The sequence below is a fragment of the Poromitra crassiceps genome, assembly GCF_964638095.1.
Source record: "Poromitra crassiceps genome assembly, chromosome: 10".
In the NCBI taxonomy this organism is placed as follows: Eukaryota; Metazoa; Chordata; class Actinopteri; order Beryciformes; family Melamphaidae; genus Poromitra; species Poromitra crassiceps.
The window spans coordinates 30448504-30474522 of NC_139631.1; the positions used below are offsets into that span (position 1 = coordinate 30448504).

The 26019-nt window shown below is 43.8% G+C and overlaps 2 protein-coding genes across 2 annotated transcripts; both read right to left on the reverse strand.

Moving 5' to 3' along the window:
* Positions 1 to 2323: 2323 nt before the first annotated feature.
* On the reverse strand, positions 2324 to 3649 carry LOC310783873 (zinc-binding protein A33-like; the record flags this gene model as incomplete). The annotated part of the gene is made up of 1 exon (XM_083644774.1): positions 2324 to 3649. One exon carries the CDS (start codon positions 3647 to 3649, stop codon positions 2324 to 2326), a length of 1326 nt encoding a protein of 441 aa, XP_083500900.1.
* An 11419-nt stretch (positions 3650 to 15068) lies between these two features.
* On the reverse strand, positions 15069 to 23293 carry syn1 (synapsin I; the record flags this gene model as incomplete). The annotated part of the gene is made up of 13 exons (XM_083644283.1): positions 15069 to 15204; positions 16427 to 16976; positions 17128 to 17197; positions 18170 to 18316; positions 18411 to 18513; positions 18607 to 18681; positions 18831 to 18973; positions 19092 to 19154; positions 19965 to 20054; positions 20195 to 20351; positions 20531 to 20622; positions 21895 to 21952; positions 22941 to 23293. 13 exons carry the CDS (start codon positions 23291 to 23293, stop codon positions 15069 to 15071), a joined length of 2037 nt encoding a protein of 678 aa, XP_083500409.1.
* Positions 23294 to 26019: the final 2726 nt, after the last annotated feature.

Sequence of the window (26019 nt, forward strand, 5' to 3'; positions counted from 1 at the left end):
CTCTTCCACAGCTTGGAAGCATCACATATCCATGTCGAGACATCTGGCTGAGGTGAAGCCAACTTTGAGAAGCAACAGTTAACTTTATTTACTTTTTAGATGGTTTTAAAATGTTTTATGCAGCTTCCAACTTCATCCAGCCTGCAGTACCAACAGTTTAGCCTGGGTAAACCAGCCTTCAACGTGACGTCACAGGCTATGCCTGTAGCATAAGTTTATCAGCCAGTGTTTATATTCACCATCCCAACAGTTGTTGGGATGTTTAAATTTATTATTCTATTTGGGTTTTATGAGTATTTATAATTATATATTTTAGTTTTGGTTTTATTTGTTGTGATGGGTGATTGTGTGATTTTACTTTTATGTTATTGCATGTTTTTGTAGATTGGCGTTTTACTTTCTTGTTGTGGGTTTTTTACGAGTATTTATAATTATATATTTTACTTTTGGTTTTATTGATTGTGTATGATTCAACTTTTTATCTATGATTTTATATTATTGCATGTTTTTGTAGATTGTTGGGACTTCACTGGCCTGGAACAAATGGCTGGACTGGGGGGGGGAAGCTAGGCCTATGTGCTGTAGCCTATTGTATTTTTTTATTTTTTTTTACTTTTTATTTATTTTCTCAAGTGCAATCATAAATTTGTTCATTCATATACATCACAGGGTGTATTAAAATGCAGTCCATATAATCTTGTCTTTTCAATGTCCATAGTCTCCATTCCCAGATGACCGGGTTTCCTATTGTATTTTTAATTTTATATTTTTTATATTTTTCATTTGCAAGTGTAACGGCGTTGTGTAGGTGGTACTTGCAGCAACCCATGTTAAGGGCTTGCCAGGGGTGGGATATGAACCGCCGACCTTCGGCTTGGGAGTCCGACATGTTAACCGCAACACCAAGAGAGCTAGCTCCCTTGGCGGAGCTGATTAACATGCCTTTATACTGGGAAGTGAGTTTAACCAATCCACTCGCTACCACAGTGGCCAGCCTCCTCTCCCTTCTGTCCGAAGAGTCTGGTGCCGCAGGTCTCCATAGTGGGATTGCGATGGGTGGCGCTTAGCGGCAGTGCCCTTGGAAAATAGTTTCAAACAATCCAACTTGCCGTTTTCAGCGTGTAGCAACTAGCTAGCGTGTAGGTTTTTGCTGTTAGCTTGCTAGCGTTGTTGTTTTCACTGCGGCGGCAGGGCACTATTTACAGCGACACACAGGGAGGAGGGAAGCCGCTCTGATTGACATGGTCGGAGCCAATGACAGAGCTTGTAATAAGCCGGGAGCGGACATAATAATAATAATAATGATTGGATTTATATAGCGCCTTTCCAAGTGCTCAAAGCGCTTCACAGAATCATTATTCGTTCACACCATTCGTACCGGTGGTTCGAAAGCGTGGCAGCCACACATCTGCGCTCAACGGCCCCTCCGACCACCATCATTCATGTCTACATTCATAGCAATCATACGAGGCAAGGAGGGTTAAGTGTCTTGCCCAAGGACACAACGACAGCAGCTGGGAGGGAGCGGGGATCGAACTGCCAACCCTTGCGTCATTGGCCGACCCGCTCTACCTCCTGAGCTAAAGCCGCCCCTGAATCTGGCTGCCACCGAAACAGTCGCTCCAATGGGAGAGCAGAGTAGAGCAGGGGAGGGTTTATCCCAGTTATGGAGACCTGCGGCACCAGACTCCTCAGACGGAAGGGAGAGGAGGCTGGCCAGCGAGACTAGGACCCACCTAATGGTAGGAGGCAATTGTGGGTTTCCTCATGCACGACCAGCAGAGCAGAGCTGGCCGGAGAAGCGCTCCCAGACCAGAAGCGGCCCACTAGCCGAGTAAGTGCACTCTCTTTCATTGACAACCCAGCCTGTGTAACGTTCCATATTTCAGGGTGTGAGTGTTGATCCAGTGCGCCCCTAGACAACAATAACGATAATCAAATCGGATTGGGTTAAAACGTCATAATATGTATACATTAGAAATCTCGGGCGCTATGCATGCTCGATTCCTATTCTCGCCTGCTGCAGGGGCTCACCCGCCCTGCAGCTTGCATTTGCAGCATGGCCTCGCCTGCCCTTGGCATGCTCAGCGCACAATTGCTCAACTTTGCATCACTGATGACATCTCAATGATGTCACAATATAGAGTCCAAGCAACAGGTTTGCGAGTTTTAATTGCTGTCTGTATATGGGAATCAAATGAACAATGGTGTGGCCTGAGTGGTCCAGTGGAGCGCAGGGGACAGCACGAGCGTGGGGGACAGCATGGTAGGTTGTAGAGGAATGTGGGATCGAATTCACCATGAGGGACAGTGCGCAGACTGTTTAATTCACTGTTACAGAGACCTTCACTGGTAATATCTTCAGTTTATCCAAAGAGGTAATGATCGGAAACATCCTGTCAGTGAAGGTGTGTGTGAAGGTCTGTATGTGTGTATTGGTATCAAGATCAGTGAATGACAGCGTTCCTCTGTTCCAGTCCAGACTCACTCTGACCCTCTGGAGTTTCTTCTTCACTGGGAGAACAGCGGTTGGATCTGATGGAGAGTGTGCTTTGTATTCACCATCAAAGAAGCCTAACACTAATCCACCCACTCCAGAATCTAGGACTCCCTTCCTCTGCTGAGACTCTGCTGCTACACCCAGTGACCACCATTTTCCAACCTCAACATCCCAGCTGTGAGTTCCTGAGTTAAAGCCCTCAGAGCACAGGACATGCCACCAGCCCCAGTCAAACCTCTCTGAGTTGTCAGGAAGCTCCTGTCTGTCTCCACCTTTCATACTGGTCAGATCTTCAGACAGGATGAGTTCTGGATGGGCAGTGTTTGGGTCCAGAATCACACTAGTGTAGGAGACCATCTCCTTCATCTTGTCCCAGACTGTGAAGCTCAGGTTGCCCAGGTGTTTGGCCTCATCTATCAGAGCTCCTAAGACAAGCTCTGGAACCTCCAGCAAGGGATGCTGGACTCTTTCCAGTGTAGCCTTGTAGGATATGTCTGAAAGAGCAGCTATCTCTCTGCACAGAGCCTTCATCATCTGACTCTTCTGCTCCTCTTCGTCCCTCAGTGCAGCGATCCTGGCCTCCTTTTCCTCTTGTAGAAACTGGTGAAGCTTCTTAAACTCTTCATTAATCTGCCTCTCTATGCGTCGGGCCTGGACCTTAATGTGTTCTGCTGTTTGATCACAGTTTTCTTTAACTTCATTAAAGAGCTCCAGTTTCTCCTCTAAGGGCTTCAGTGACTCCTGAAGTTCATTCTTGTGATGCCGTGCAGATTCCTCGGTGGGTCTGAATCTGTGGTCGGTGTGTGTTTCTGAATCTCGGCAGATGAGACACACTGGCTGCTGATGGTCCAGACAGAAGAGCTTGAGTTTCTCAGAGTGCAAACTGCAGAGAAGCTCAGATCCTGCTGAAGCTCTCTGATCTCTCTCCAGTATGAAAGCCTCACACAGGTTCTTCAACACCAAGTTACGAGGTGGTTCAGTCTCTGAAGATATTTCCCTACACAATAGACACTCATGTACTAGTGTCTGTGTCCACCACCTCTGCAGACAGTCTTTACAGAAGCTGTGGGCACATGACAGGAGGACAGGATCTTTAAAGATGTTAACGCATACAGGACAGGAGAGATCGTCCTCTGATCTGGAAGACATTTTATTTCTCAGTGAACCTGAAAAAAAACTTACTAACTGGTCCTATTTATACCACCAGCAGGGGAGGATTTATGACATAACTTATGATGTCACAATGGGTAAGAGAAAGTTATGACATCATTGGCCACCACTCGATGATGGCGGCGTTTGCGGTTGTGACATCATCAGTCACCACTGGCCACCACTCGATGATGATGATAACATCATCTCTCTGGCCACCACTCGACGAAGATGAGGTCATCGCTCTGGTCACCATGCGATGATGATGTCATCGCTCTGGCCACCACTGGTGGATTTACGTGCTGATACTTAATGTCCAAGACACACTTGGTAAACTGAAGTCTCGATAACTTGGAACGCTGTAGCACTTGTCTGCAAAGATGGGAAAGAGATGGGAACTGTGCAGAAGGTTGCCGTGAGGTTACTCTTAACAACTACACAGGACTTGCAGAGCACACCCTTATAGGTCCCGACTATGACATCACACTGCGTTGTGACATCATCAGTAAGGCCATCAGAGACGACATGATTTAAGACATTTATGAATTATGACATCATCACCGTCGACCACCCAATGATGACAACCTAAAAGCGTCCAGTGACGTAGGCAGATAGTGATGTAGTCATGACATCATCTAACAGTTTGTACTCATGGGGAGATGTAGGTATGACATCATCTAACATGTGGGGCATGATGACATCATCAATGGGTAAGACATCATCAGTGATTCAGGGGTTAGGGTTATTTGGGTCGGGATTCGACCGAGCTCTCTTGAGAGTTCCAAGTCGGGAACTCTACGGGTCCCCACCTCCCACCCCCACCCCGCCTTCTTGACCTACTTAAAACTTCAGACTGTCATTATGACGTGTATAATGTTAATTATTCACAAAATCTAGCCTACATGTGGAGTGTTATCAGCCCCCTTCCTGACAAGCTAGCATGTCATGCTTGGTACCAGTGGATGCATTAGGTCTTCTAGTTTCATATATACCAGTGTCTTCACTGTATCTTCACGCTTTAAAGATGTGCCCGCTACAGCCATTTGATTGCCCGTGAGAATCTGTTGGCAGACAGCCCCACCTATAGACCAAATCACCGTGACGTCACCATGTAAACAAATTTACTTCCGGGTACCACTTGGGGAAGGCGGCAGGTTTAAATGTGCGTGTTGTCAAATAAATGCTGTCAAACCCTCTCGTTGTTTTCGGCCAACTACTTTCAATTTAAATGGTTAAACGGTTGGTAAACATGCTTGTCCGACGTATCTAGCCTTTCTTCTGTGTTTGTTTTATGTAGTGTTAGCTAGCTAATAACGTTTGTTTGTCTGTCAAACTCGCTGTTTTTTTGCAGACTCGTTAACGTTACAGACAGAGCTACTGACGCCACGTTAATTTAGCTTCAAGTCTACTCTGGTCTGGTCCAACAGGTAAATTAGCTAGTCTGGTCTCCACTAACGTTAGTGAAAGTGTTGTTATGAATGATATTAAACAACAACAAAACACGGACGAACCATTTTTGTCTTCTTTGTCTGTTTTTGTCTTCAACACGTCAGTTTGTGCCGTCCACCGCCATTATAAGGTGTGGACCCAGGGGTAACCGGAAGTAAATGTAAACATCCCCGCTGATTTGGTCTATACCCACTAGAAGGAGGGGGAAATAAAACGTTATATATATATATATGTGACGCCCGTGGTGGGCTAGTAGGCGTGGACTCAATTTAAAACACCGACAACGCCACCTAGGTTGGAAGAGCCTAGGACTCTTCTTAGATAACACAACAAGGATCTAAAACCAGGTTCGTTTCATCGGGTGGAGAGCAGTTAAAAACAGTGGTGTATCAAAAAAGGTGAACAAGGACGCAGTGCAAGGAGTAACAGTTTTTTTAATGGCTAAAATATAAAATGCAACAACGATAATCACCTAGGTCTAAAAATAAAAGACAGGGGGTTAAAACTGCAGCAGCTAAAATGTCTTCGTTAAAATACAGCAACTCAAATGGTCCAGCTAAAACTCTGGGCCAAGCCCATAAAGTGCTCGTGCTGGATGACTGGGGGGGAATCCGGAGTCCGCCGTGCAGGGGGTCTCCTCTCCTCCTTGGTCAGACCTGCAGACACAAACTGTAGGGGAGTCAACCGTCCTTTGCTGATATCCTGCTTATGACACGTCTACACCACAAGCACATGGAACACCGAGGAGGTCAAAGACTTACGCGGAAGGGAGAGTTTACACTCTCCCTCTGCTGGCCGCTAGCGAGCGGTGCTCCAAGGCTGGGTTTGGGTTGAGTTTCGGTCCAGCCCACTGCTCCTTCTGGTCTGCTGCTGCTGGGCTGCTGCAAGGTCTGCTGCTTCAGGTCTGCTGCTAGGTCTGCTGTTTCAGGTCTGCTGCTTAGGTCTGCTGCTTCAGGTTTGCTGCTTCAGGTCTGCTGCTTCAGGTCTGCTGCTTGAGGTCTGCTGCTTGAGGTCTGCTGCTGCTGCTTCAGGTCTGCTGCTGCTGCCACTGCGATCTGCCACTGCCTCTGCGTCCCACTGTCAGTCACTGCATGTTCCTCTCTCGTGCCTTCCTGTATCGACAGTTTATATACTTTCCCAAACAGGTCAAGTCCCTCCTCTGGTGCTGTTTAATTGGTCAGCTCAGTTCCATCTATTTTCTAATAGGCCGCCCGCACTGCCTGTCTTGTCACAGATTGGTGCCAATAGACAACAGGTGTGCAGTGGTGGTCAAGCTTGAGACAATTAACACAAAACCACGTCTAGAAAATAAAAGCATGCATCACTTCCAAAGGAAACATAACAACTCAAAAATAATTAAACACTGCAAAAGAAAGAACAAAGAAATACAAAACATTGTCTCACCGCCCGGCTCACATATATATATATATATATATATATATATATATATATATATTTTTTATGAGCGAGGTGAATATTAGATAGTGAGTAGCCTATATAATCTGCAATAAATATGTAGATTCATAATGATCTACATGTGTACTGTTTTTGGGTCAATATTTTCTTGCACCGAATTTCCATGGACGCCGTCCGGGGACTTCCGGTTTCCACCAGTGCAGATGGTGCAGATCAGAGGATCTGTGTAAGTTGCACATGTGCTGTTCACTCTCAAAAACAAAGGGATTTGGGAGGGCTCTGTTCGCACGTATCTAGCGACCAGGTGGAGGTGGGGTGAGGCAGGGGCGGACTGGGATCATAATTCAGGCCGGGCATTAGATACCAAGCAGGCCAGGCCGATATGCCGGCGTCCGAACGGCAGGCGAAGAATTTGGGCCGTTTGAAGCCCAATTTGGGCCGTTTGAAGCCCAATTTGGGTAATTTGAAGCCAGATTTGGGCCGTTTGAAGCCCAATTTGGGCTGTTTGAAGCCCAATTTGGGTCGTTTGAAGACAGATTTGGGCCGTTTGAAGCCCAATTTGGGCCGTTTGAAGCCAGATTTGGGCCGTTTGAAGCCAGATTTGGGCCGAGTCCAATTTTACAATGAGATGCACCCACTTTAACCGTGAATAAATTAATAAAACCACTAGTAAACCAGTAGGCGGCGCCTGGCCTGCTGTTTTTTTTTTTTTTTTTTTTTTTTTTGCAGGCCAGGCCAGGCCAGGCCACCGGGCATTTGCCCGACGTGCCCGATTATGCAGTCCACGCCTGGGGTCAGGTATAGAGTGAGTGTCGTGACGTAGATGGGTAGCTCAATGGGTCACTCAAAACGATGCCGTTTGAGAGACGGACTTTACAGGAGAAGCATCGAGTGAAAGAGCTTGGACCAGATCACCCTGAGCTCGCCATTAAACAACAGGCTACAGACAGAGGAAGTAAATACACTCGGGGACTGCCCCCTAGTCCGATACCTCACGAGTCCGACACCTCATGGTTTTGGGTTAGGGTCTGGGGGAGGTTAGGTTTAGGCGTGGGGGTGGGAGAGGTTAGGTTTTGGGTTAGGGTCTGGGGGAGGTTAGGTTTAGGCGTGGGGGTGGGAGAGGTTAGGTTTTGGGTTAGGGTCTGGGGGAAGTTAGCCTCTTTTTTCGGACTCATGAGGTGTCGGACTCGTGAGGTATCGGACTCGTGCCATGGCACCATACACTCGGGTCTTTTTCAGACGTTTCTAGTAGCTAGTAACGTCAAGTTGGACGATAATTCAATAGCCTATTATTGTTTGTTGTCTTTCAGTGGAATCATCGTGATGATACAAAGTTATTTTAATAGTGACATTTCTGCTGTCTAAATTGATGATGACAAGCAAATGTTACTTAAAAACTGATCAAATGAGGTATGGCAGGAATATTATTTGAAAATATATGGTTTGTTTGACATCACCATTCAGTTCAATGAGATGAACACTGATTTTGCATACGTGAAACATACTGTATGCTATTGATATTGAGAAGAATCCTTATGATTATCATATTGATTTCAACCCCATCGTCCAGGCCTACTATATTTGGTATAGCCCTCCCTGGACAAAAATGCACCAGCCGCCAGGCCCGTATCTAGCCTGCCACTCTAGGGTGGGCTGGTAGGGGGCAACTTTGGCGGTAGGTTGCCAGAGGTTGTGGGTTCGGGGATGGGGATTAAATTGCATTATATTCAGTGGCGCTGGAAGTACTTTTAGGTAGGAATGGACTCTTGGTGCTGCCTGTAAGGGCAGCGCCGAAGAAAATTTGACGTTTTTTGGACTTTCATCCAAGAATATTTAATTTTAAATTAACATTAGGATTATACTGTTGTGATGTCATTATTCAGTATCTTCTCCTTTTCTCACTCACTTTCATGTAACCACCTGCTCTCCCTTTAGTCGTTTTACACTACAACAGACAGCAACACAGGAATAAACACTGAACCAAATTGTTCCAGTAGGAGTCACCATTCTGTTTTGGGTCACCAAACTGTAAGTAGGAACTTTCACTCAGGTGACAGGCCAGTGTTTACCTTATTATTGTCAAAACTATTAGCAAACTATGTACAAACTAACTATTTACAAAACTATTGCTATATTTCCAAGACGTTTAGTCTTATTCAAATTCAAACTGAAAAGTGACAAAGAAAACTACTTTTAAAGCAGATTGACTTAAATAAAAATACTTCATCCAGTTTAAAATAATCAACTCCATAACATGTCTTTTCATTGGATGATCTTATTTCTCAAATCAAATTAAAGACTAGTGCAGTGAGACTTAACCATAGCTAAAAACTATTTGCCATTTAGCCTTCAAACCTATATTTACAAGACTTTTAGTCTTATTCAAACTCAAACTGAAATTAAAACTTTGAAAGCAGATTGACTTTGTTACCCTAACAAATAAATAACAATCCTTCATCCATAGTTTAAAATAATCAACTCCATAATATTCTTTGCATTGGATGAGCTTATTTCTCAAATCAAATTAAAGCTATAACTACTGTTAGGTGCCCTAAACTAACTAACCAGTGGTCTCCAACCTTCGGGTCGCGCTGGAATTCAAAAAGGGAGATACAATTTTTTTTTTTTTTTTTTTTGGGTGGGCAAGATTAATTTTTGGGTGGGCATAGCCCCCCCCTGCCCCCCCCTAGAATCGGCCCTGCCAGCCGCTACTGGAGACAAGCCGCCTCTAGTCTGCGACAGCGAAACGCTGGGCGGTGTGCATGGTGTGCATGAGCCGTAAGAGATAAGCCAGCTGCCTTATTAGCGGAGAGTGCAGCCTGCCGCCCTGGAATCTCCGAGGGGCCGGGGTCTGAATGCAGTGGACTCGTCTGCCATTCGCCTGCTCGTCAGTGCTTGTTTTGCAGTGCCCGTTCGCCTTTCACTGAAAAGTGTCTGAATTTGTCAATTTAGGGTGTTTTCTTTGCTGGATAATTGCCTTATAAGGGAGCGGGATTCTGTGCTCAGCTGATGGCATGATGCTTATCCACTCTTGCTTTCAACCTATTTGGACTTACTACTGAAGTTTGTGTGTTTGATGTTCACTGACAAATTAACTGCTAAGTCACCTAGGAAGCTTCTGTGATGACGTGGGTTTGATTTCCACGTCATCGTCATCCAGAAAACTGCACTGCTGGATAATTTTTGTCATCACATTTTATTGGTGGAAGTAGGCCATTTTTAGAGCAATTGAGTTTCACAGTCTTTTCCATTTACACATTTTTCATCATCGTAAACACCCTCCCCCATTGGCCATTAATCCCAAATCAAATGTAAGCATGTTAGGCCCATGCCTTGAATATTGTCTTCTGTGAATGCAATGTTATGTTGAATCTACTGTATGTATCTTTGTACTGTAGGCCTATGTATCATCTTGTACTGTATCTATCTTTGTACTGTATGTATCTATCTTTCTTAATGTTTGTCTTTTTGTGATGTAAATGGAGCTGCAAGATCAATTTCAGACTTGCTTTGACAATAAAGTAGGTATCGTATCGTTTTTAGAGAATGGCTTCCCCCATAGGGAGGAATGATGATGTGCGTCCGTCCCTCTGAACTGCATATATTTTGGTGGTTAAAGGTCAAAGTTCAAGGTCACTGTGACCACACCATCCTTGTAAAAGCGATATCTCAGGAACGCCTTGAGGACATTTCCTCATTAGTTTACCCTGATTTATTTTCAATTAATTTCTTGAACTGATTGTAGATCTGGGTTTCTATTGATACATAATTGATATCCTCTTATAATTGTGATATCGTTGAACACCTGCAATAACTACAATAAACACTGAATGATGTTCTATACTCAAAACAAAGAAACCAGTGATTGAACAAACATCAACAGTGATAGGGTAAGAAATGTCAATCAGTTTAACAATAAAGAATAATAAAGCATAGTCATTGTTGGTCAATGATCATATACTTTATTGGACTTGTGTGTTTTGATAACATTTATTTTCACATAATATAGCTACATTGCATATAACATCAAGTAATTGTTGTTGTTTTACATTGAATTCAATACTCCACCATGATTTACATTATGCATTATCTTATTTTTTGATTAACAAAAATCTCAGCTTCTGTTTCTTGCACTTACATTTATCTTTATGTTTTTACATCTGGCAGGCATCAACTGACAATCGATTCCACTCCAATTCATCAGAGATATCTTTTCAAAATGATTATACTATGCATTTAGAAAAAAGTGAAACTAGCTATAAAAACAAAATCAAAAGGTGTACATTCACATTAAAATATATCCACTATAAATAATGTAAACCTTTAAAAAGAAAATGCCCATGAATATCAAAAATGAGGGTGACAAATAATCGAACTTCCTCTGGTCTGTCAAAACGGAAATAAGGCAGGGCATCCGCCAAAGGCGAGCACATCCGCTAAATTTCTCCAATCACCTGCATCGGTTTTGTTTACATGTGTCGTGATTGGTCGAATACCATCAAACTTCCTCCGGTCTGAAGTTTTTTAGTTTTTTTTTACGGGCTAAAGTACAGACTGTCTCTGGAGTATTCGATGATTGTGAAAGAGATAGACTGGCTTGAGAGACTACCGATTGACAGAATGGCCTTTCATGCTAATTTAGATTACTAAATTTTATAAGTTACACACTCAGTGTAACAATTACATGAGGCTCGTCTCATTAACTCCTTTGGCAGTAGGCTGTGTGCCACGATAAACCTGACAATCATATACTAACAGCACTATTTTTTTTTTTTTACATTGATACCCTGAAACAAAAGCTAATGCATAAACCCACAAGCCTTCAGGTAGTCTTGATTTGTAGAAAAGAAAAGAAAAAAAGAAGAAGAAAAAAATCACAAATAATAATCAAATCGTAATGCAGAAATAACGCTTGGGGACACATAATATTGACAAGCACAGATAGCAGCAGGGGATAAAGGCGACAATCTGCATCACTCAGAGCTCTGTACAACACATCTATTTGGTTTGACCAGTTACAGAACAACATTCACACACTTATGCACCATTTATCACAAGGGGTCACTGTGGAGACACAAATAGACTTGATATACACAGGCAGCATGGATAAATCTGATATACACAGGCAGCATGGAGAATCTGCGGGGGAATTGGGGCTCCTCAACAAAGTCTTGGCTATTGGGTCTTCTCTACAAAGCGTGATATTGCCATACTATATCCCACATTGGGACAGAAAGCATTCTTTTTGGAAGACATGTTCAGTGCCAAGAAACAGAAACTTTGTAGACGTGTTTCAGGACTTTCTGAACAATGATCAAAAGGGTTGTCAGTGCTTTGAAGGGGTGGTGGTGGGTACATCCCACAGCTGACATTCCTATTCCTATACACATTTTGTTCTACCTTTATTGTATAGATGAACCATGTAACATTCCTTGGCTGTGTGCTTTGGAGTATGCCCTCTGCTCGCAGGCCTTGGGCCTTTTGAAAACGGAGAGCCAGACATGGAAGCAGATCTCTGCTGCACCATATGATACAGACTCCGGGTCGGAGTATTTCAAAATGGGGTCAATTAAATGCAAAATTACAATATCTCACTACTATAATAAGGCGGCCGGCGGTTCCGCACAATTGCTCAACTGCGAGCGTGTGAGGCACGCTAGAAATGAGCGGGGGAAGAGCGTGATATTTCTTGCACTGATTACCTGCTAAAAGCCTACATAACATCATCCACTACGTTACTGTACTACCACTAAGTTCAGTAATGTAGTTTGATTGCTGTCGGATGCTTTTGCTTTGCCTTTGAAATCGGTAAATGTTTGTTCTGTTCAAACATGCTTGCGAGTAATCCCAATTGTTTCATATATATTTTTAAGTAACTGTAACTGAACAGTTACCTAGTTATTATTGCAATCAGAATATTGTAATCTCATACACTCTGTTACTTCCCAACCCTGACGATGCTGTATCTTAATGCACTGTACCCATCAGAGACACAGCAGCATCCCAGAGAAGGAACACTGCGGTTGTTGTTGCTTTGTCAACAGGCAGACGAATCAACGTTTGCCAGTATATTCAAGTATTATTTTGTTGTACTCTCTGTGCAAATGCATCTCAAATAATAAAATACATTCTACTTCATTAACCCTTGTACACTGCTAACTAATACTTACCCTTCATTGTTATGCCCCTCCCATTGTCCTGTTTTGGCTAATTATTTTTCTAATGATAAGAATGGTAAAAAAAAAAAAAAAAACTTTTTTCTTTTTTCTTTCAAACATTTTACCTTCAGATGAAGCTATACATACCAAAAATATTTATTCATTTTCAGAAATGTAACCCATTATAAGCCAGTTTGTCTTGACTATAAACAGTTTCACTTGCTGCTTTTACAGATTTCCACAATCTCTGCACAAAATATAATCCAAAGGGAATGTTTTTGGGTGGGATTATCACAGTGGGGTCTATGTAAAAGATTATTACCAATATTTATTTTGTTCCATTGTTACTTTTTATTCAGTGACAATTTAAAAAAAAAATGCACTGTATATTTTTTTAGACCATCTAATTCACCATTTTTGGGCAATTAGAGTGAGTCCTTCTGGGCAAGTACTAACCATTTTTGGCCTCAACAACAATAGAGGGAGAATCTTTTTTTCCTTTTTTGCTCAATCTCATGTTTGCTCAATCTCATGTCTCAATGTTCATTACTTTTCAGAATTTCAACCCTTTCAATGCCAGTTTTTAGTAATTGACCATTTCCTTGACCGGCCAAGGGTGCATTCTGTCATTCTGATGCAGGTCATAAACAGACTCTGTCTAGCCTAGTATGTGCATGATCAGGACACATCGGGATGGGGCTTTGGTGGGGGGGTGGGGGGACAGCTCAAGTTGCTTGTGTGTGTGTGTGTGTGTGTGTGTGCGCGCACACACACACACACACACACACACACACACACACATCCATATGAACACCATTTTAGCTGAAATTATTTATTCCATTGGGCTGTAGTGGTCCATAATGCAGCACAAACAGAAACCAGCTAAATTGATTGCAATAGATGCATGAGAAAATGTTGCAATCTGCTGAAAAATATTAAAAACCATAATTTTGAAGCCTTATGTCCAAAATATCTGGAGGAAGTCATAAAAAAATGCTTTTTTGTAAAAAGTGTCTTGGAGCTCAAAAATAGCACTTTTTTGCACTTTATAGATGCATGCCATACATGAGAAAATGTTGCAATCTGCTGAAAAATATTAAAAACCATAATTTTGAAGCCTTATGTCCAAAATATCTGGAGGAAGTCATAAAAAAATGCTTTTTTGTAAAAAGTGTCTTGGAGCTCAAAAATAGCACTTTTTTGCACTTTATAGTGGTTTTCAATGGGGAATCTATCTATTCATTTCTGGATATAACATAAATGCAGTAAACATTTTTGATTCCCGGGGCCAAAAATGAGCTGAGGCACTGAAGTGTGAAAATCCTTGATATATGCCCCAATCCCCCACCCAATTTCAAAATTCATCGCCATTTGACCATTTATATCACATTTATAACAATGCGCACACAGAAAATTACACTGCACTAGCCCAAAATGTACCAACACTGTACAAGGGTTAAAAACATGCTTTTCCTTCATTATCAGCAACCGCATAGAGTCGCAATGGAAGACCCTCACCCCGACACGAGCGTCACAATCATTTGGAAATCCCTGAGACAACTCCATTTGATCTGACTGAACTCTTGTCTGCATAAGGCATCCTTTCAAGGTGGAGCGTTTTCGGGCTTCTGTTCTTGTGCAACAAAAAAAAAACGAAATAAAGTGGCAACGACGACATTCTCACAATGGCTACTACTAGGCTACTATACTAACTACTTCAACTACATGTGACGACACAGTTACAAGCGCCAATGTCAGGAGTTGGAAATTGCGACCATTGCCTCCTGTTGACATGCAGCTAAAACATCACCATGAGCGGTCAACAGCTCAAACAGATCTAGCATTGGCTAACACTGGACATCCTATATGTGCGCAGCTGTGCTGAGTTGGTTAATTGTTACAGAATGATTCAAGTTGAGGACCAACTAAACTTTGAACGTAAAAATCCCGGTGATTTGACAAGTGGGAATACTATTTTGTTGTTGCTTCGTTTTTGTTCTTTTTGGTGGGTATTGGTTTGTGCATATGTGATGGTTTGTGCATGCATATTCGTGCTTGTGCGTGTGTGCTGAGTGTATGAATGTATGTGGCATATGTGAGCGTGTACGCTCGCACAGGATGAGACAAAATGACTGGATGAGTTACTTGAGCTTGAGCGAGGCAAGGAATGTTTCAGACGTATAGTGCCTATATTGATCTATTTTATCCTTTTAAAATATTGAAACTATTTTAGGCAGTATGTGTTTTGTGTGTACATGTTCCTTTCAGGGTCAATGTCCATGATTAGGAGGTGGCGTCCAGTTGGTCCATGTTCGTTGGGGGGAAAGAAGGAATCTGCCCTTCAGTCTGCTGTCCGTCTTTCTGTCAGCAGGAAGGGGGGCGGGGCTTATGCCATCTCAGTCTGAGAAGAGACTGGCAAAAGATTTGCGTAGATTGCGTATGGTCTCAGCCTTCACCTCTTCTTGGCTAAGGCTGGCCCGCGGTGCCGGGGTTTCTGGAATGTTGAAGGTATTGGTAAGAGACTTGGACTTGCTATGAAGAGAGGAAAATGGCAATAGAGGAGAGGAAGAGGCTATTAAAGTCATGCAGCAAACCCATGGAGTGATAAGACCGGAGCATGGCAAGAGAGAGGGGGGGAGGGAGAGAGAGAGAGAGAGAGAGAGAGAGAGAGAGAGAGAGAGAAGAGAGAGAGAGAGAGAGAGAGAGAGAGAGAGAGAGAGAGAGAGAGAGAGAAGGCAAAAGCGCATTCCTCTAGTATGGTCATACATTATTACCTTATTTCAAGGTAACATTATTATTATATGAATTGTGAATTAATTTTCTGCATGCAAAGTGATGCATGTCACACCCCCCAGGGCACCGGGGTTACACCCCGCAGGGCACCGGGGTTACACCCCGCAGGGCACCGGGGTTACACCCCCCAGGGCACCGGGGTTACACTCCCCAGGGCACCGGGGTTACATTCCCCAGGGCACCGGGGTTACACCCCCCAGGGCACTGGGGTTACATTCCCCAGGGCACCGGGGTTACACCCCCCAGGGCACCGGGGTTACACCCCCCAGGGCACCGGGGTTACACTCCCCAGGGCACCAGGGTTACACACCTACTATTGCGATGGGATCTTTATTTAATGAGTATCCCACTTGTCGCTATGGTCAGCCCAAGCGCAAAAAGCTATAGTTCCAAATATGTTGTCACATTTTAAATTATGTGACTGAAAGCGAATCAAGAAAGAGATCGCTCACACTTATTTAACATAATATGGCAATAATATATTTTGATAATCATATCAAGATTTCAAATGCTCTTTTTCAACAGGGCAAACAGTATTAGAATGTCATGAATTAATACAATCAAGCAAAGATCACAGATCATTTTAAATTGAGTTAACATAATCACATAGTATTATTTTGATCTGCCTGGTGGTAGGTTTTCACTGTGATAGATTCAGTGGGTAATAATGGGCAACTTCAAGTGAGCTTGTTCAAAATGTTTTAATGTAATATGATCACTGCAGGCATTCTGAAATGTATGTTGTGTGAATGTGCTGCTAGAGGGACTTGTAAGCATCGGTAGAACATGCACAGTCAGGTAGATCCTATCTCATCCAATAGCATGAATAGAGTTACACTGAATGGCATGCACATCTTAATACAGGCAAAAGGTGAAACACGGTCGTCGGGGCAGCTGTAAATTTGTCTTTATGAAAAATTTGAACAAACTGATTCCAACTCTTAAAATAAAAATCACTTACTTTAGTTGTGGAGAGCTGCCCATAGCCGGGTTGTCCTGACTCGGCTTCTGTGGCGGCTGAGGCTTCTGCTGCAGCGGGGGTCGTCCTCCTGGGCCTCCCTGGCCTTGGGCAGCAGGTCGGGGCTGCTGGGTGGTGGCCGCTCCCGGACGGCTCGGCTGGCCAGGAGGCCTCTGGGGCTGCCCTCCCAGTGACTGCTGCCTGGGGGGCTGTGCAGGTCTCTGCTGCTGGGGCCGCTGCTGGGGTGGACCCCCTGGAGCTTTCTGGCCTGGGCCTCCTGGAGGTGGTTTCTGTTGAGGGGCAGACTGTTGCCTCTGGACTGGAGGAGAGCCTCCCTGGCTTCGCTGAGGAGAGCCCTGACCAGATGGAGGTCTCTGGCCTTGACCACTTCCCTGACCTGGTGGCCGTTGCTGGGCTCCAGGTCCTTGGTTAGCCTTTGCCTGGCCGCTGGGCTCACTGGTGCCGGGACTGGCAGCAGGTTGCTGGGCCTGTGCTGGAGGTTGGCCTTGAGGTTGTGGGCGCTGCTGAGAGGGGGGAACTTGCTGGGGACCACCTAAAGTAGACAAACAGAAGCAGTCCTCACATCAGTAGCTATGACATAGCCCATATGTATGTTTAACCTGGAAAATGAAGAAAATATAAACAAATACAAATGCAACATATTATGTCACTTGTCACTTTATTTTGTTGGGTCGTCCTCTTACCCTGGGGTGGGGGGCGCTGCTGAGCTTGTGGTACTCTGGGCTGAGAGATGGGCTGAGGGGAAACTGCTTTCTATAAAGCACATGAGTTAAAAGGGCAGAGAGCAGATAATATTGTCATTTTCCAGTGAGCGACAGAACATAATTTTCAATGGAGACTCAATGCAACAATTTGGTTTAGAAAACTGACCATTTCTAGCCTGAGATCAGACTGAATTGTCAACTCGTTACACTCCATTTCCTTCTTCAGTCTCAACTCCACACCATTTCTGTCGGGGGAATCCCCGAGGGGGATTCGATTTACCCTACCCAATCACTAGAGGCCAACAACGTATCCACTGACTTGAATCCAGTGGGGGGAATCTCCCCTTTGAATAAATGCCTTCAAAGCTGAATGCTGTTCGGATTTCAAAGTAATTGGTCATTTTAATCCTTTCGATTTTTAGAACAGCCTTGATAGCAGCATCTATCTCGTATATAACGGTTGCCATTGTGGTTAGGTCTGGCTCACTTGACAACGGCTTTTAGTTCTGTCCATTGCACTGTTTATTGCCGCTGATTGGACCGAACGTTTTTTCAAAATGAGAAAGCACTGTTTCATGTTACGCTGTCAGACCAGAAGCAGTCAACTCGTTGGAGTGGGCGGATTCGAAGGTCTGGACCCAGGAAAGACCATTTCTAATGCAAGATGTATGGCATCTGGAAAGCGAAGAGGATCAACAACACACTTCCTGAGAGACTTGTTCAACAGACGAGAGATGCAGAAAGGATGGTCCCTTAGTTTGGTGTCATTTCTAAACACCAACGCAGGTGGACTGAATGACGCCAGTACTGGTCTGGATGTTGGCAATCTTTCTGTACCTGGCCCATTGCAATAGATACATGGACCTACCACACACTTGTGGATACTTCACACAAGTTCACATTTATTGATGAAACTGCTAAGCTTTCAGTCAAAGACCTGCGTCAGAGGAGCATTTGAACCTGACCCATGGAAATGATCAAGATTATTGGAGCAAGCATGAAGCGTCAGTGGTTTGAGCACCTGTGGTGGTCCTGCTGTGGCACGGACCGGAGAAGAGCTTAAAGTGCGTGGAACAATCTGGTTCATCTTAGAAACCACCAGTTCTGCAATCTGAGTGCGATCTTCATCCTGTTGGTCCCCAATCAGTGGCATTGAACAGTCATCCACCTGAAAGAATAAGATGCCGTTTTAATGGATTTTCCCTCTTCATCACAAATTATTATTATTATCTTGAACATGACACGATATCGTCTTCCAGTACCTCTATAATGTAGTCCTTGCCATCTTTTCCATGTAGAGCCTCTACGGCACAGATATCCAACCCTCCGAAGACTTCAGAGCAGGAGTCCACCCACCTTTGGTACCTGCAATAACATGGTAAACAGGCCTAATAGCACTAATAGTACACAGAGACAGTATATGATTCCCAATCTAATGCTGCCTCAGTGAGCTCTTACTTGTCTGACATGGCCACCTGCTCTAGCATAGATGAGCCAGTGTTGGTTTTCCAGTTGCCAGAAATTGATGTCCTCCTGTTGAGCAGAATGAACATTGACTTTTTAATCATTTAATGGCCATTTTCATCGATATTATAGAATATTTGGTGGTAGCATTTGACGATCATCTGCTGGATCTTTAAAATGCCTAGAGCTGAGGAGAGCAGAAGGCTAATTTCACTCACATGTAAGCCTTGTAATTGCTGCCAATTTTCTGGATGCGGACGTCATACTTTGCATCGATGAAGGGTTCAGATGTGGCATAAGTCTTGGTCAGAGCAACAACACTGGCGATATCTTGAAAATCATATTGATTGTCCACTTTCACCTGGGGTGAAAGGTGAAAGGTTAAAAATAAGAATGACATGTACTAGTCTTTAATCCAGAGATCTGTAAATAATTTGATCACATTCCACACAATAATTTATTGGGCGCTGCAGTATTACCTTTCCCATTCCTGAATGAGCGTGGCCCATCTTCACCACTACGGGGAAAACAGGGGAGGTAATCTGTAACAAATGCACCAGAACAGCCTTAGACTTAAAAGCTATTTTACCAATGCTCCACATCATAGCACAATTTTTTTTTATTTTTTATAAAACGATCTTCTAAAAAACAATTCTGCTCTGAAAACAGTAAATCACATAGTAAATACAGTAAATGCGATGCGAGTTATCTTGCTATGTAGCTAATCCACACAAATAATAGCACGATAGAACGATAGCACTGCACCACAAACCAAAAAGAAATTGCCGGATACAGGCAATGAGATCCGTCGGATCTGGCGCCGGATCAGGCGGACCTCAGACCGGAATACTAAGTGAGCAGTAACAGATCCCAAGCGCTTCTCCTTTGAGAGAGAGCCTGGTCATGCGAGGTTAAATCAAACAACATTTAAATACACTATTTCTATAAAAACCCTGAAGCCCAGCCTACTCTTGGTTTTGGAGCCATAAATGTCTTGTGATTCATGTTGATGGCTGAAATCAAGCCCAGTATTGGAAGCCTGTGACTGGTGGGGTGGAGAGGATGACTCTGCGGCACAGTCTGTGTTGATTTGGCACTCACTGATAATCAAAGTCTCTACTGGGAACTGAGAAGAAGACACTCCCCTCAAATTCAGACTGGTCTCAGCTGCTCTCTGAGATGGAATATTGACATGGAAGTGAATTACCTTCCGAACACTCTTCGGTGACCCGTGCAGAAAGGATGGCCTGTCTATGTTTGTGTCCCTTTAAGGTTTGTTTGGCATGAAAAGGTGTCCCACGTCGGAGGGGGAGGAGAGAGCAGGACGGCACAGCAGATGGCACAGTACTCACCATCTCCTTGTGGTTGGGATAGTAAACCTGCTCAATCAGTGGGAATTCCTCTGGGCCGAGTTGCTTGTGCAGTCTGGACATCTGAGCGAACTGAGAGAGACACACATATTTAGGATGGCAGATTTTTCATCCAGAAATTAAGCAGAAACCTGTTCAGCAGAAACCCAGAAGATGATTTTAAATGAATGGTTTGAAATTGATAATGTTGGGATGTATTTGCTCATACTTACCACCCATGGTTTGTCACAGAAATTGTAAACGGAGTGTAAAGAGTTTACACTTGGCAGCCCAGCATACTGCAGGCCAATCACCATGTCCCGGTGGTCTCCGTTCTTGTCCATGCTGAAGGCATGTTGTCTAATCAGTACAAAGTCTGGCTTAAACGATCTGGGGACAGAGGACATTAGGAGAATATTAAGCTGCGTTACAAGACAAATTGAATGAGTAACGAGGCACTTTGGGTATGGAAAGGAAGGATTTCGCCATCACTGCAAATTGTGTCTCATCATCAGCATTAAGTACAAAAATTGTACTTAATGCTGATTAATTTTTTGAAGTGCACTTACTTAGTGACCTTATGCCCGTTTCTGATCGCATCAATGTCCACAGTATAAGTGCCTGTAGCATGGGCCACCAGGTTGATCTCAGAGAAGTCTGCCTAAAAGGACAACAACAGCAAGGTACTGTAAATCGCAACCAAAGAACATATAAATCACTGTGAGCACAATCACAGCAGGAGCGCACTGAATTGCTCCCTTTTATCAACTACTGTATGAGCCAGATTGAACGAGGTACAATTAGATGATGGCAAACTTGATTTGAAAAATGTTCTACCCGTTAGGAGGCCACAAGGGAAATAATTGAAACTCTCAACACAAGAAAGAGGAGGACAAAAGTAGGACACATGGGAAATGCCTGAAGCAGTGAAAAACTTTTCAAAGGTCTCTGCTAAGAATGTGCTATGGGGGGGCGATGACAGCATAAATAAAAGCCAACACATAACTGTGTAGATAAATGTTCTTTATCGGCTAGACGTTATTGTTCATTAACTTCCCAAATTGATTATTACAACAAGAAATTGATTTATCTTTCTTATGATTACCGTCGTAAATTTCGCATAGAATTACCTTGGTGTAGGCATCCGTCAAACAAAATATCAATATTTGTCTCCCAGTCAGATATTGTGAAGTGGAAATGAATGAAGGCAGTATACCCTACATATCAACGCTCAGTCTATTAGTGAACTTGCTTATGGGGCATTTATCACTCTGAGTGCTCTCTCCATCTGTGAACACATTAAACGCTCCCATTGTTCTGAATGATTCATTTTTTATTTATTCAAGATGTGATTCATTGCATGTTAGTATGACGCCTGTCGTGGGTTGGAGCAACTGAAATGCAGTTTGTCATGGGTAAACTTGTGGAAAATGTAGTAACATCATAGACATACAAAATGATTCCCCCAGCTGACTCATGTGACTAAAAGATAGCACCTGCATGATAAGCACAAAATAATACCTACATCAAAATGCATACATTAAAAGTGGGTGTGGTTGTCTTTTTCTGGCCTTTAGCCACCTTAATTAAATGCACTAAATCCAACATTTATTCAAGGATCACCTCGTCCTATGGTGAAGCCAATGACTATGTTTATCTACAGAGCACAAGTACCATTGAATAGTTTGATGACAATAAAACAAGCCAATGGCTATCTCAGCTATCTAACACCCAATAATGATGTATTTCATTAAAGAATTATGTTATAGCCCTCCAACAGAGTTTGACATGCTTGTAGGCTGGATCACAAGACACACTGAGGCCATTCTGGCTCCTCTTGGTGGCCCAGTTGTGCCTCTTTGGTGTTCCCATTGTTTTAGTAATTATTTGTTCTTGTGACAGGGAATAAAGATAGTAACCATATGCAACCCACCTGTTCTACCTTTATGTCAAATTCACCATGGAGCTTTTTTCCTCTGAAGAGTTTCACCCTGAGGGAGAAACAAGAAGAAGAAGCTGAATCTGACACTATCCTACCCCCCCTCCCGCCCCATTATATATCACTTAAAGGACTTTTTAAAATGTACATAGACATTTACATTTATTATCCTACCCCCCCCCCCCCCATTATGTCAGTTTAAAGGACTTTTACTTTGCACTTTATACTTTATAATTTGAGATTTGTTTCTGTTTGCCTCATCTTCTGCTGTCCTATTCATGTGATCGCTGCACTGCATACTGCCATACTGCACAAAGTCAAATTCCTTGTTTGTAATATGAGATACTCACTATGGCTATTAAAATAAATCTTGAATCCTAATTGACACCTGCCATTTTCCCATGGCATCATGCAACATCATATAATAAAGAGATCACATGGTGCATGGAGATGGCCATATATAGCCTATGGTTTGAAGTGCAAAGTAAAACATGCTATCCATGGCAAGAGCGAACCATATAGGCATTGCATCGTGGGATAGTGCACTGTGCAGGTGGAGCTATAGTCTCGGGAGGCTTCTCCTTCAGCCAGGTGCACGCCAGGTAACGTGCCAACTGCCAACTAACGTGCACCATCTGCGCACAGTCACGTCTCTATTTGAAAATACCTGCATCATCATGAATGGTGGCATCAGAGCAATGCATAAGAAATGTTGTGCCTTTTTAATGGCGTAATGCAAGATTCAATAGGGCTTCACTTCACATAAGCAAAGGATGATTTACCAAGTCGTCAAAATGGCTTCTGCTTCCAATCTGTTGCGCGCCAGCCAGGCAATTTGCATGTGCCAAATGTTTGCGCACGGTATTTCTGGTGTGAGGAGCCCATGCCATGGGCTGTTAACACGTGTCATCCCATAGGAGGAAATAATGACCTTCTATCTAGAATAGATGGATAGGCCACGCACGGTCTAAAACCCACGACCTGGCACACATTTCGTCTAGACCAGGCACCACTCTGGCAATTATGCGCACCCCTCTTACCAGTCGGTCTGCTGGTCATCGATAACCAGGAGTATCTTGGCACTGCTGGTAACTCCTGCCCGGTCTGCTGCCTCGGATAATGTTGCAGCCGCAGCAGCCGTGGTCTGTTTGACAGCATTGGATATGGATGAGAAGAAGCCGGACCCGGCCCCTGCGCCTGCAGGCTGCTGCTGCTGCTGCTGCTGCAGCTGCTGGCTGCTGGTGGACTGGCGCCTCTCCGTCGGCCCGGGCGACACTGCGGCTGTGGGACTTGGCTGCGGCGGCGGGTCGGGGCGTTGGAGATCAGTCATGTACCCATTGGGCAGATTGGACACGAAACCGCTGTCCGAAAGTCGTCGACGCAGGTAGTTCATGATGGAGATTTAGAAACACAACGAAAAGCGGCGTCCAATAAATCCTCCCAGTGGATGCGACGTCCAACTTGGTGTTCGATAGAAAATGGCTAGCCTACTTTCCCATGTGAAGATGTCACCTAAATAGAAACAACTTGTGTTAATTAGGGTCCGATTTCTCATTCATAACCAACCGGTAGTTAGAGATAATGTCGTGACTATATTAGCTTGCAGAACACATCAACACAAATCCTCTTGGCATGAATAATGTAGAATAAAATGAGGTGGGTCCACACACGATTGGCTCAAACGGAATTTATTATCTCCGCTATCTCTAATAGGTTTGTATCATAGCCAACTTTCTTCATCAGTTCATCTATCCAAGTAATTGCGATAGCCTACCAGTAGGCCTATGTATGATAAAGCATGATAAAGCCTACCTCGGAGTAGGCTATATCCAAATTGAGCAGTCTCAAAGAAGAGGTGATGACTTGCAGCCTTCCCACTTCAGTCAGAAAGCCTATACTAGCTAGGCTACATATAGCCTATAGGACCTAGGTGACTCGCTTGTCCTCTACCCAGGCATGACATGCATCGGGTTTGAACCGGTGGAATTAAACATGCACGGTATAATACCAGCAGTTCCTGCTTCACCCCCTCTCTCAGCCTTTCTCCCCAAGGCTCAGTTTTTCCGTCTGTCCTGCGTCACTCCCATCCTCCTGAGGAAGAGATGATGCCTGCAAGGTTGGACCAGTGTCAAGCCAGTCAGAATAGGAAATACACAACTTCCGGTCATACCTTTCACAATAAAACACATAAGCTACCAACTAATCTGTGTTCCAACATTTTTTTGGGGGGGCGATAGGCCTACTACTGAGCATTTGCAGATTGAAGAATTTAGACACAGACTTTATCATGATTTGAAATACATGTTTAAATAAATGTTTTAGTGTAGTTTCAAGGCTGAGATGAAGTCCACAACCAGGACTCTGTTAATATGTGTTTGGTTTGTCCAGGTGTATTACTAGAGCCCCATGTTGACAGCACCCTGTACTGAGCGAGTGGACCTCTATGCAAACGGAAAGGGGTCCATATGATGTTAAGTGGAGGCTGTGAAGTCAGAGCAGACCAGACGGTCAAATGTTGTCATACACACAGAGGTGAGTGGGTGGGGCAGGGGAGATCCTTTGTGATTTGAAGGATTTGAATCTTGTGTAGATGGGGGCTGGGAGGGGCCTTTGTCTGTAACCTGTGGCAGACTAATCCTTGCCAGACTGCGCTCTTGTGTCTTTGCCAAATTGTTGTTTAATTGTGTCCTTCTATTTCTTCTTTGCATTTTGGATGGCTTTGTTGAGTGAGTATTGTGAGTAGGCTACTTGATGTACACATCCCTGTCTCTCCTCCTGTTGGCTACCTCTGTCTCCCTCCTTTGAGATCGTAGTTCCTTGGTAACGCATAGCATCATTACCATTGACAATGGTTTTCGTATGTCCTCACAAAAGCTGATGTGGGATGTTACAGAGTCTGATGATCGTTAATGTTATTGCATTCTTGTTTAAAATAGTCCCAGTCCACACAGTCTTGAAGATCAACAAAGATTATATTTAGGGAGGAAATACAGCATTTTTATTAACCCCCCCCCCCCCCCCTTCCCCGACAAATGTTATGGTTTTATTTTGATTACCAAATCACATAACTTCCTGTATTATTCTGCCTGTCTCTGGCTGGCTTGACAGTTCAAGGTTGGCAAGGGTGGTGCTGATGAGAGTATGGTGACTGACAGGGGTGTAGCTCTGTGACAGACATGAGGGTGCTTTTGACTCCCCAGGGTGGCATAGATGTTGATATATATATTGTGTTGTGGCCAATAGAACAGTAGAGGCTGCTCACACAGTGTAATAGTTCTTATTTTTAGCAGAATCAATGGAGAATGCAAAAGATGCACCATCTGTTGGTAATGTCTGGACCAAGCGAAGAATGTCTGGACCAGTGAAGACCATAGACTCTTCAGGGGTTCCCAAACATACCCCTTATTTTGATGGAGACACTCTGTAACCCCCACATGGACCCCTGGGTGTCCCCATTATGCGAATTGGACTATTTGGTTGATTTGGTTGAACAATGAAATACTTTCTGTTAGAGATTTCCCAAAACAATTATAATATTACATTACGTCATTTGGCAGATGCTTTTATCCAAAGCGACTTACAATATCACATTTTTGTCAGCAATAGAGCAATCAACTATGCAACACAGTCTATGACCACTACAACTTCTGAAGGAACAGTGGTACAAGTTTAGTCTAGGTTAGTAGTTTTTTTTTTTTTTTTAAGAGAGAAAGAAGTTAGATCAAGAAGGGCCCAGATGGAGCCTGAAAAGGTGTGTCTTTAGTCTTTTCCGAAAGATCGGCAGTGATTCGGCCGTCCTGACCGAAGGTGGAAGCTCGTTCCACCATTGAGGTGCCAGGGACGGAAGAGTCGCGAACGGGATGAGCGACTTTTGAGCCCCCGTAGTGGAGGAGGGGCGAGGCGTCCTGCACTGGTGGAGGAGCGGAGGGAACGGTGAGAGATTTGGAGCCTGACCATAGATTGTAAGTACAGGGGGGCTGTCTGGTGTACTGCCCTGTAGGCCAGTACCAGTGTTTTGAATTGAATGCGTGCCGTGATGGGAAGCCAGTGAAGGACCCGAAAGAGGGGAGTGACATGAGAGAATTTGGGTTGATTGAATACCAGACGGGCTGCAGCGTT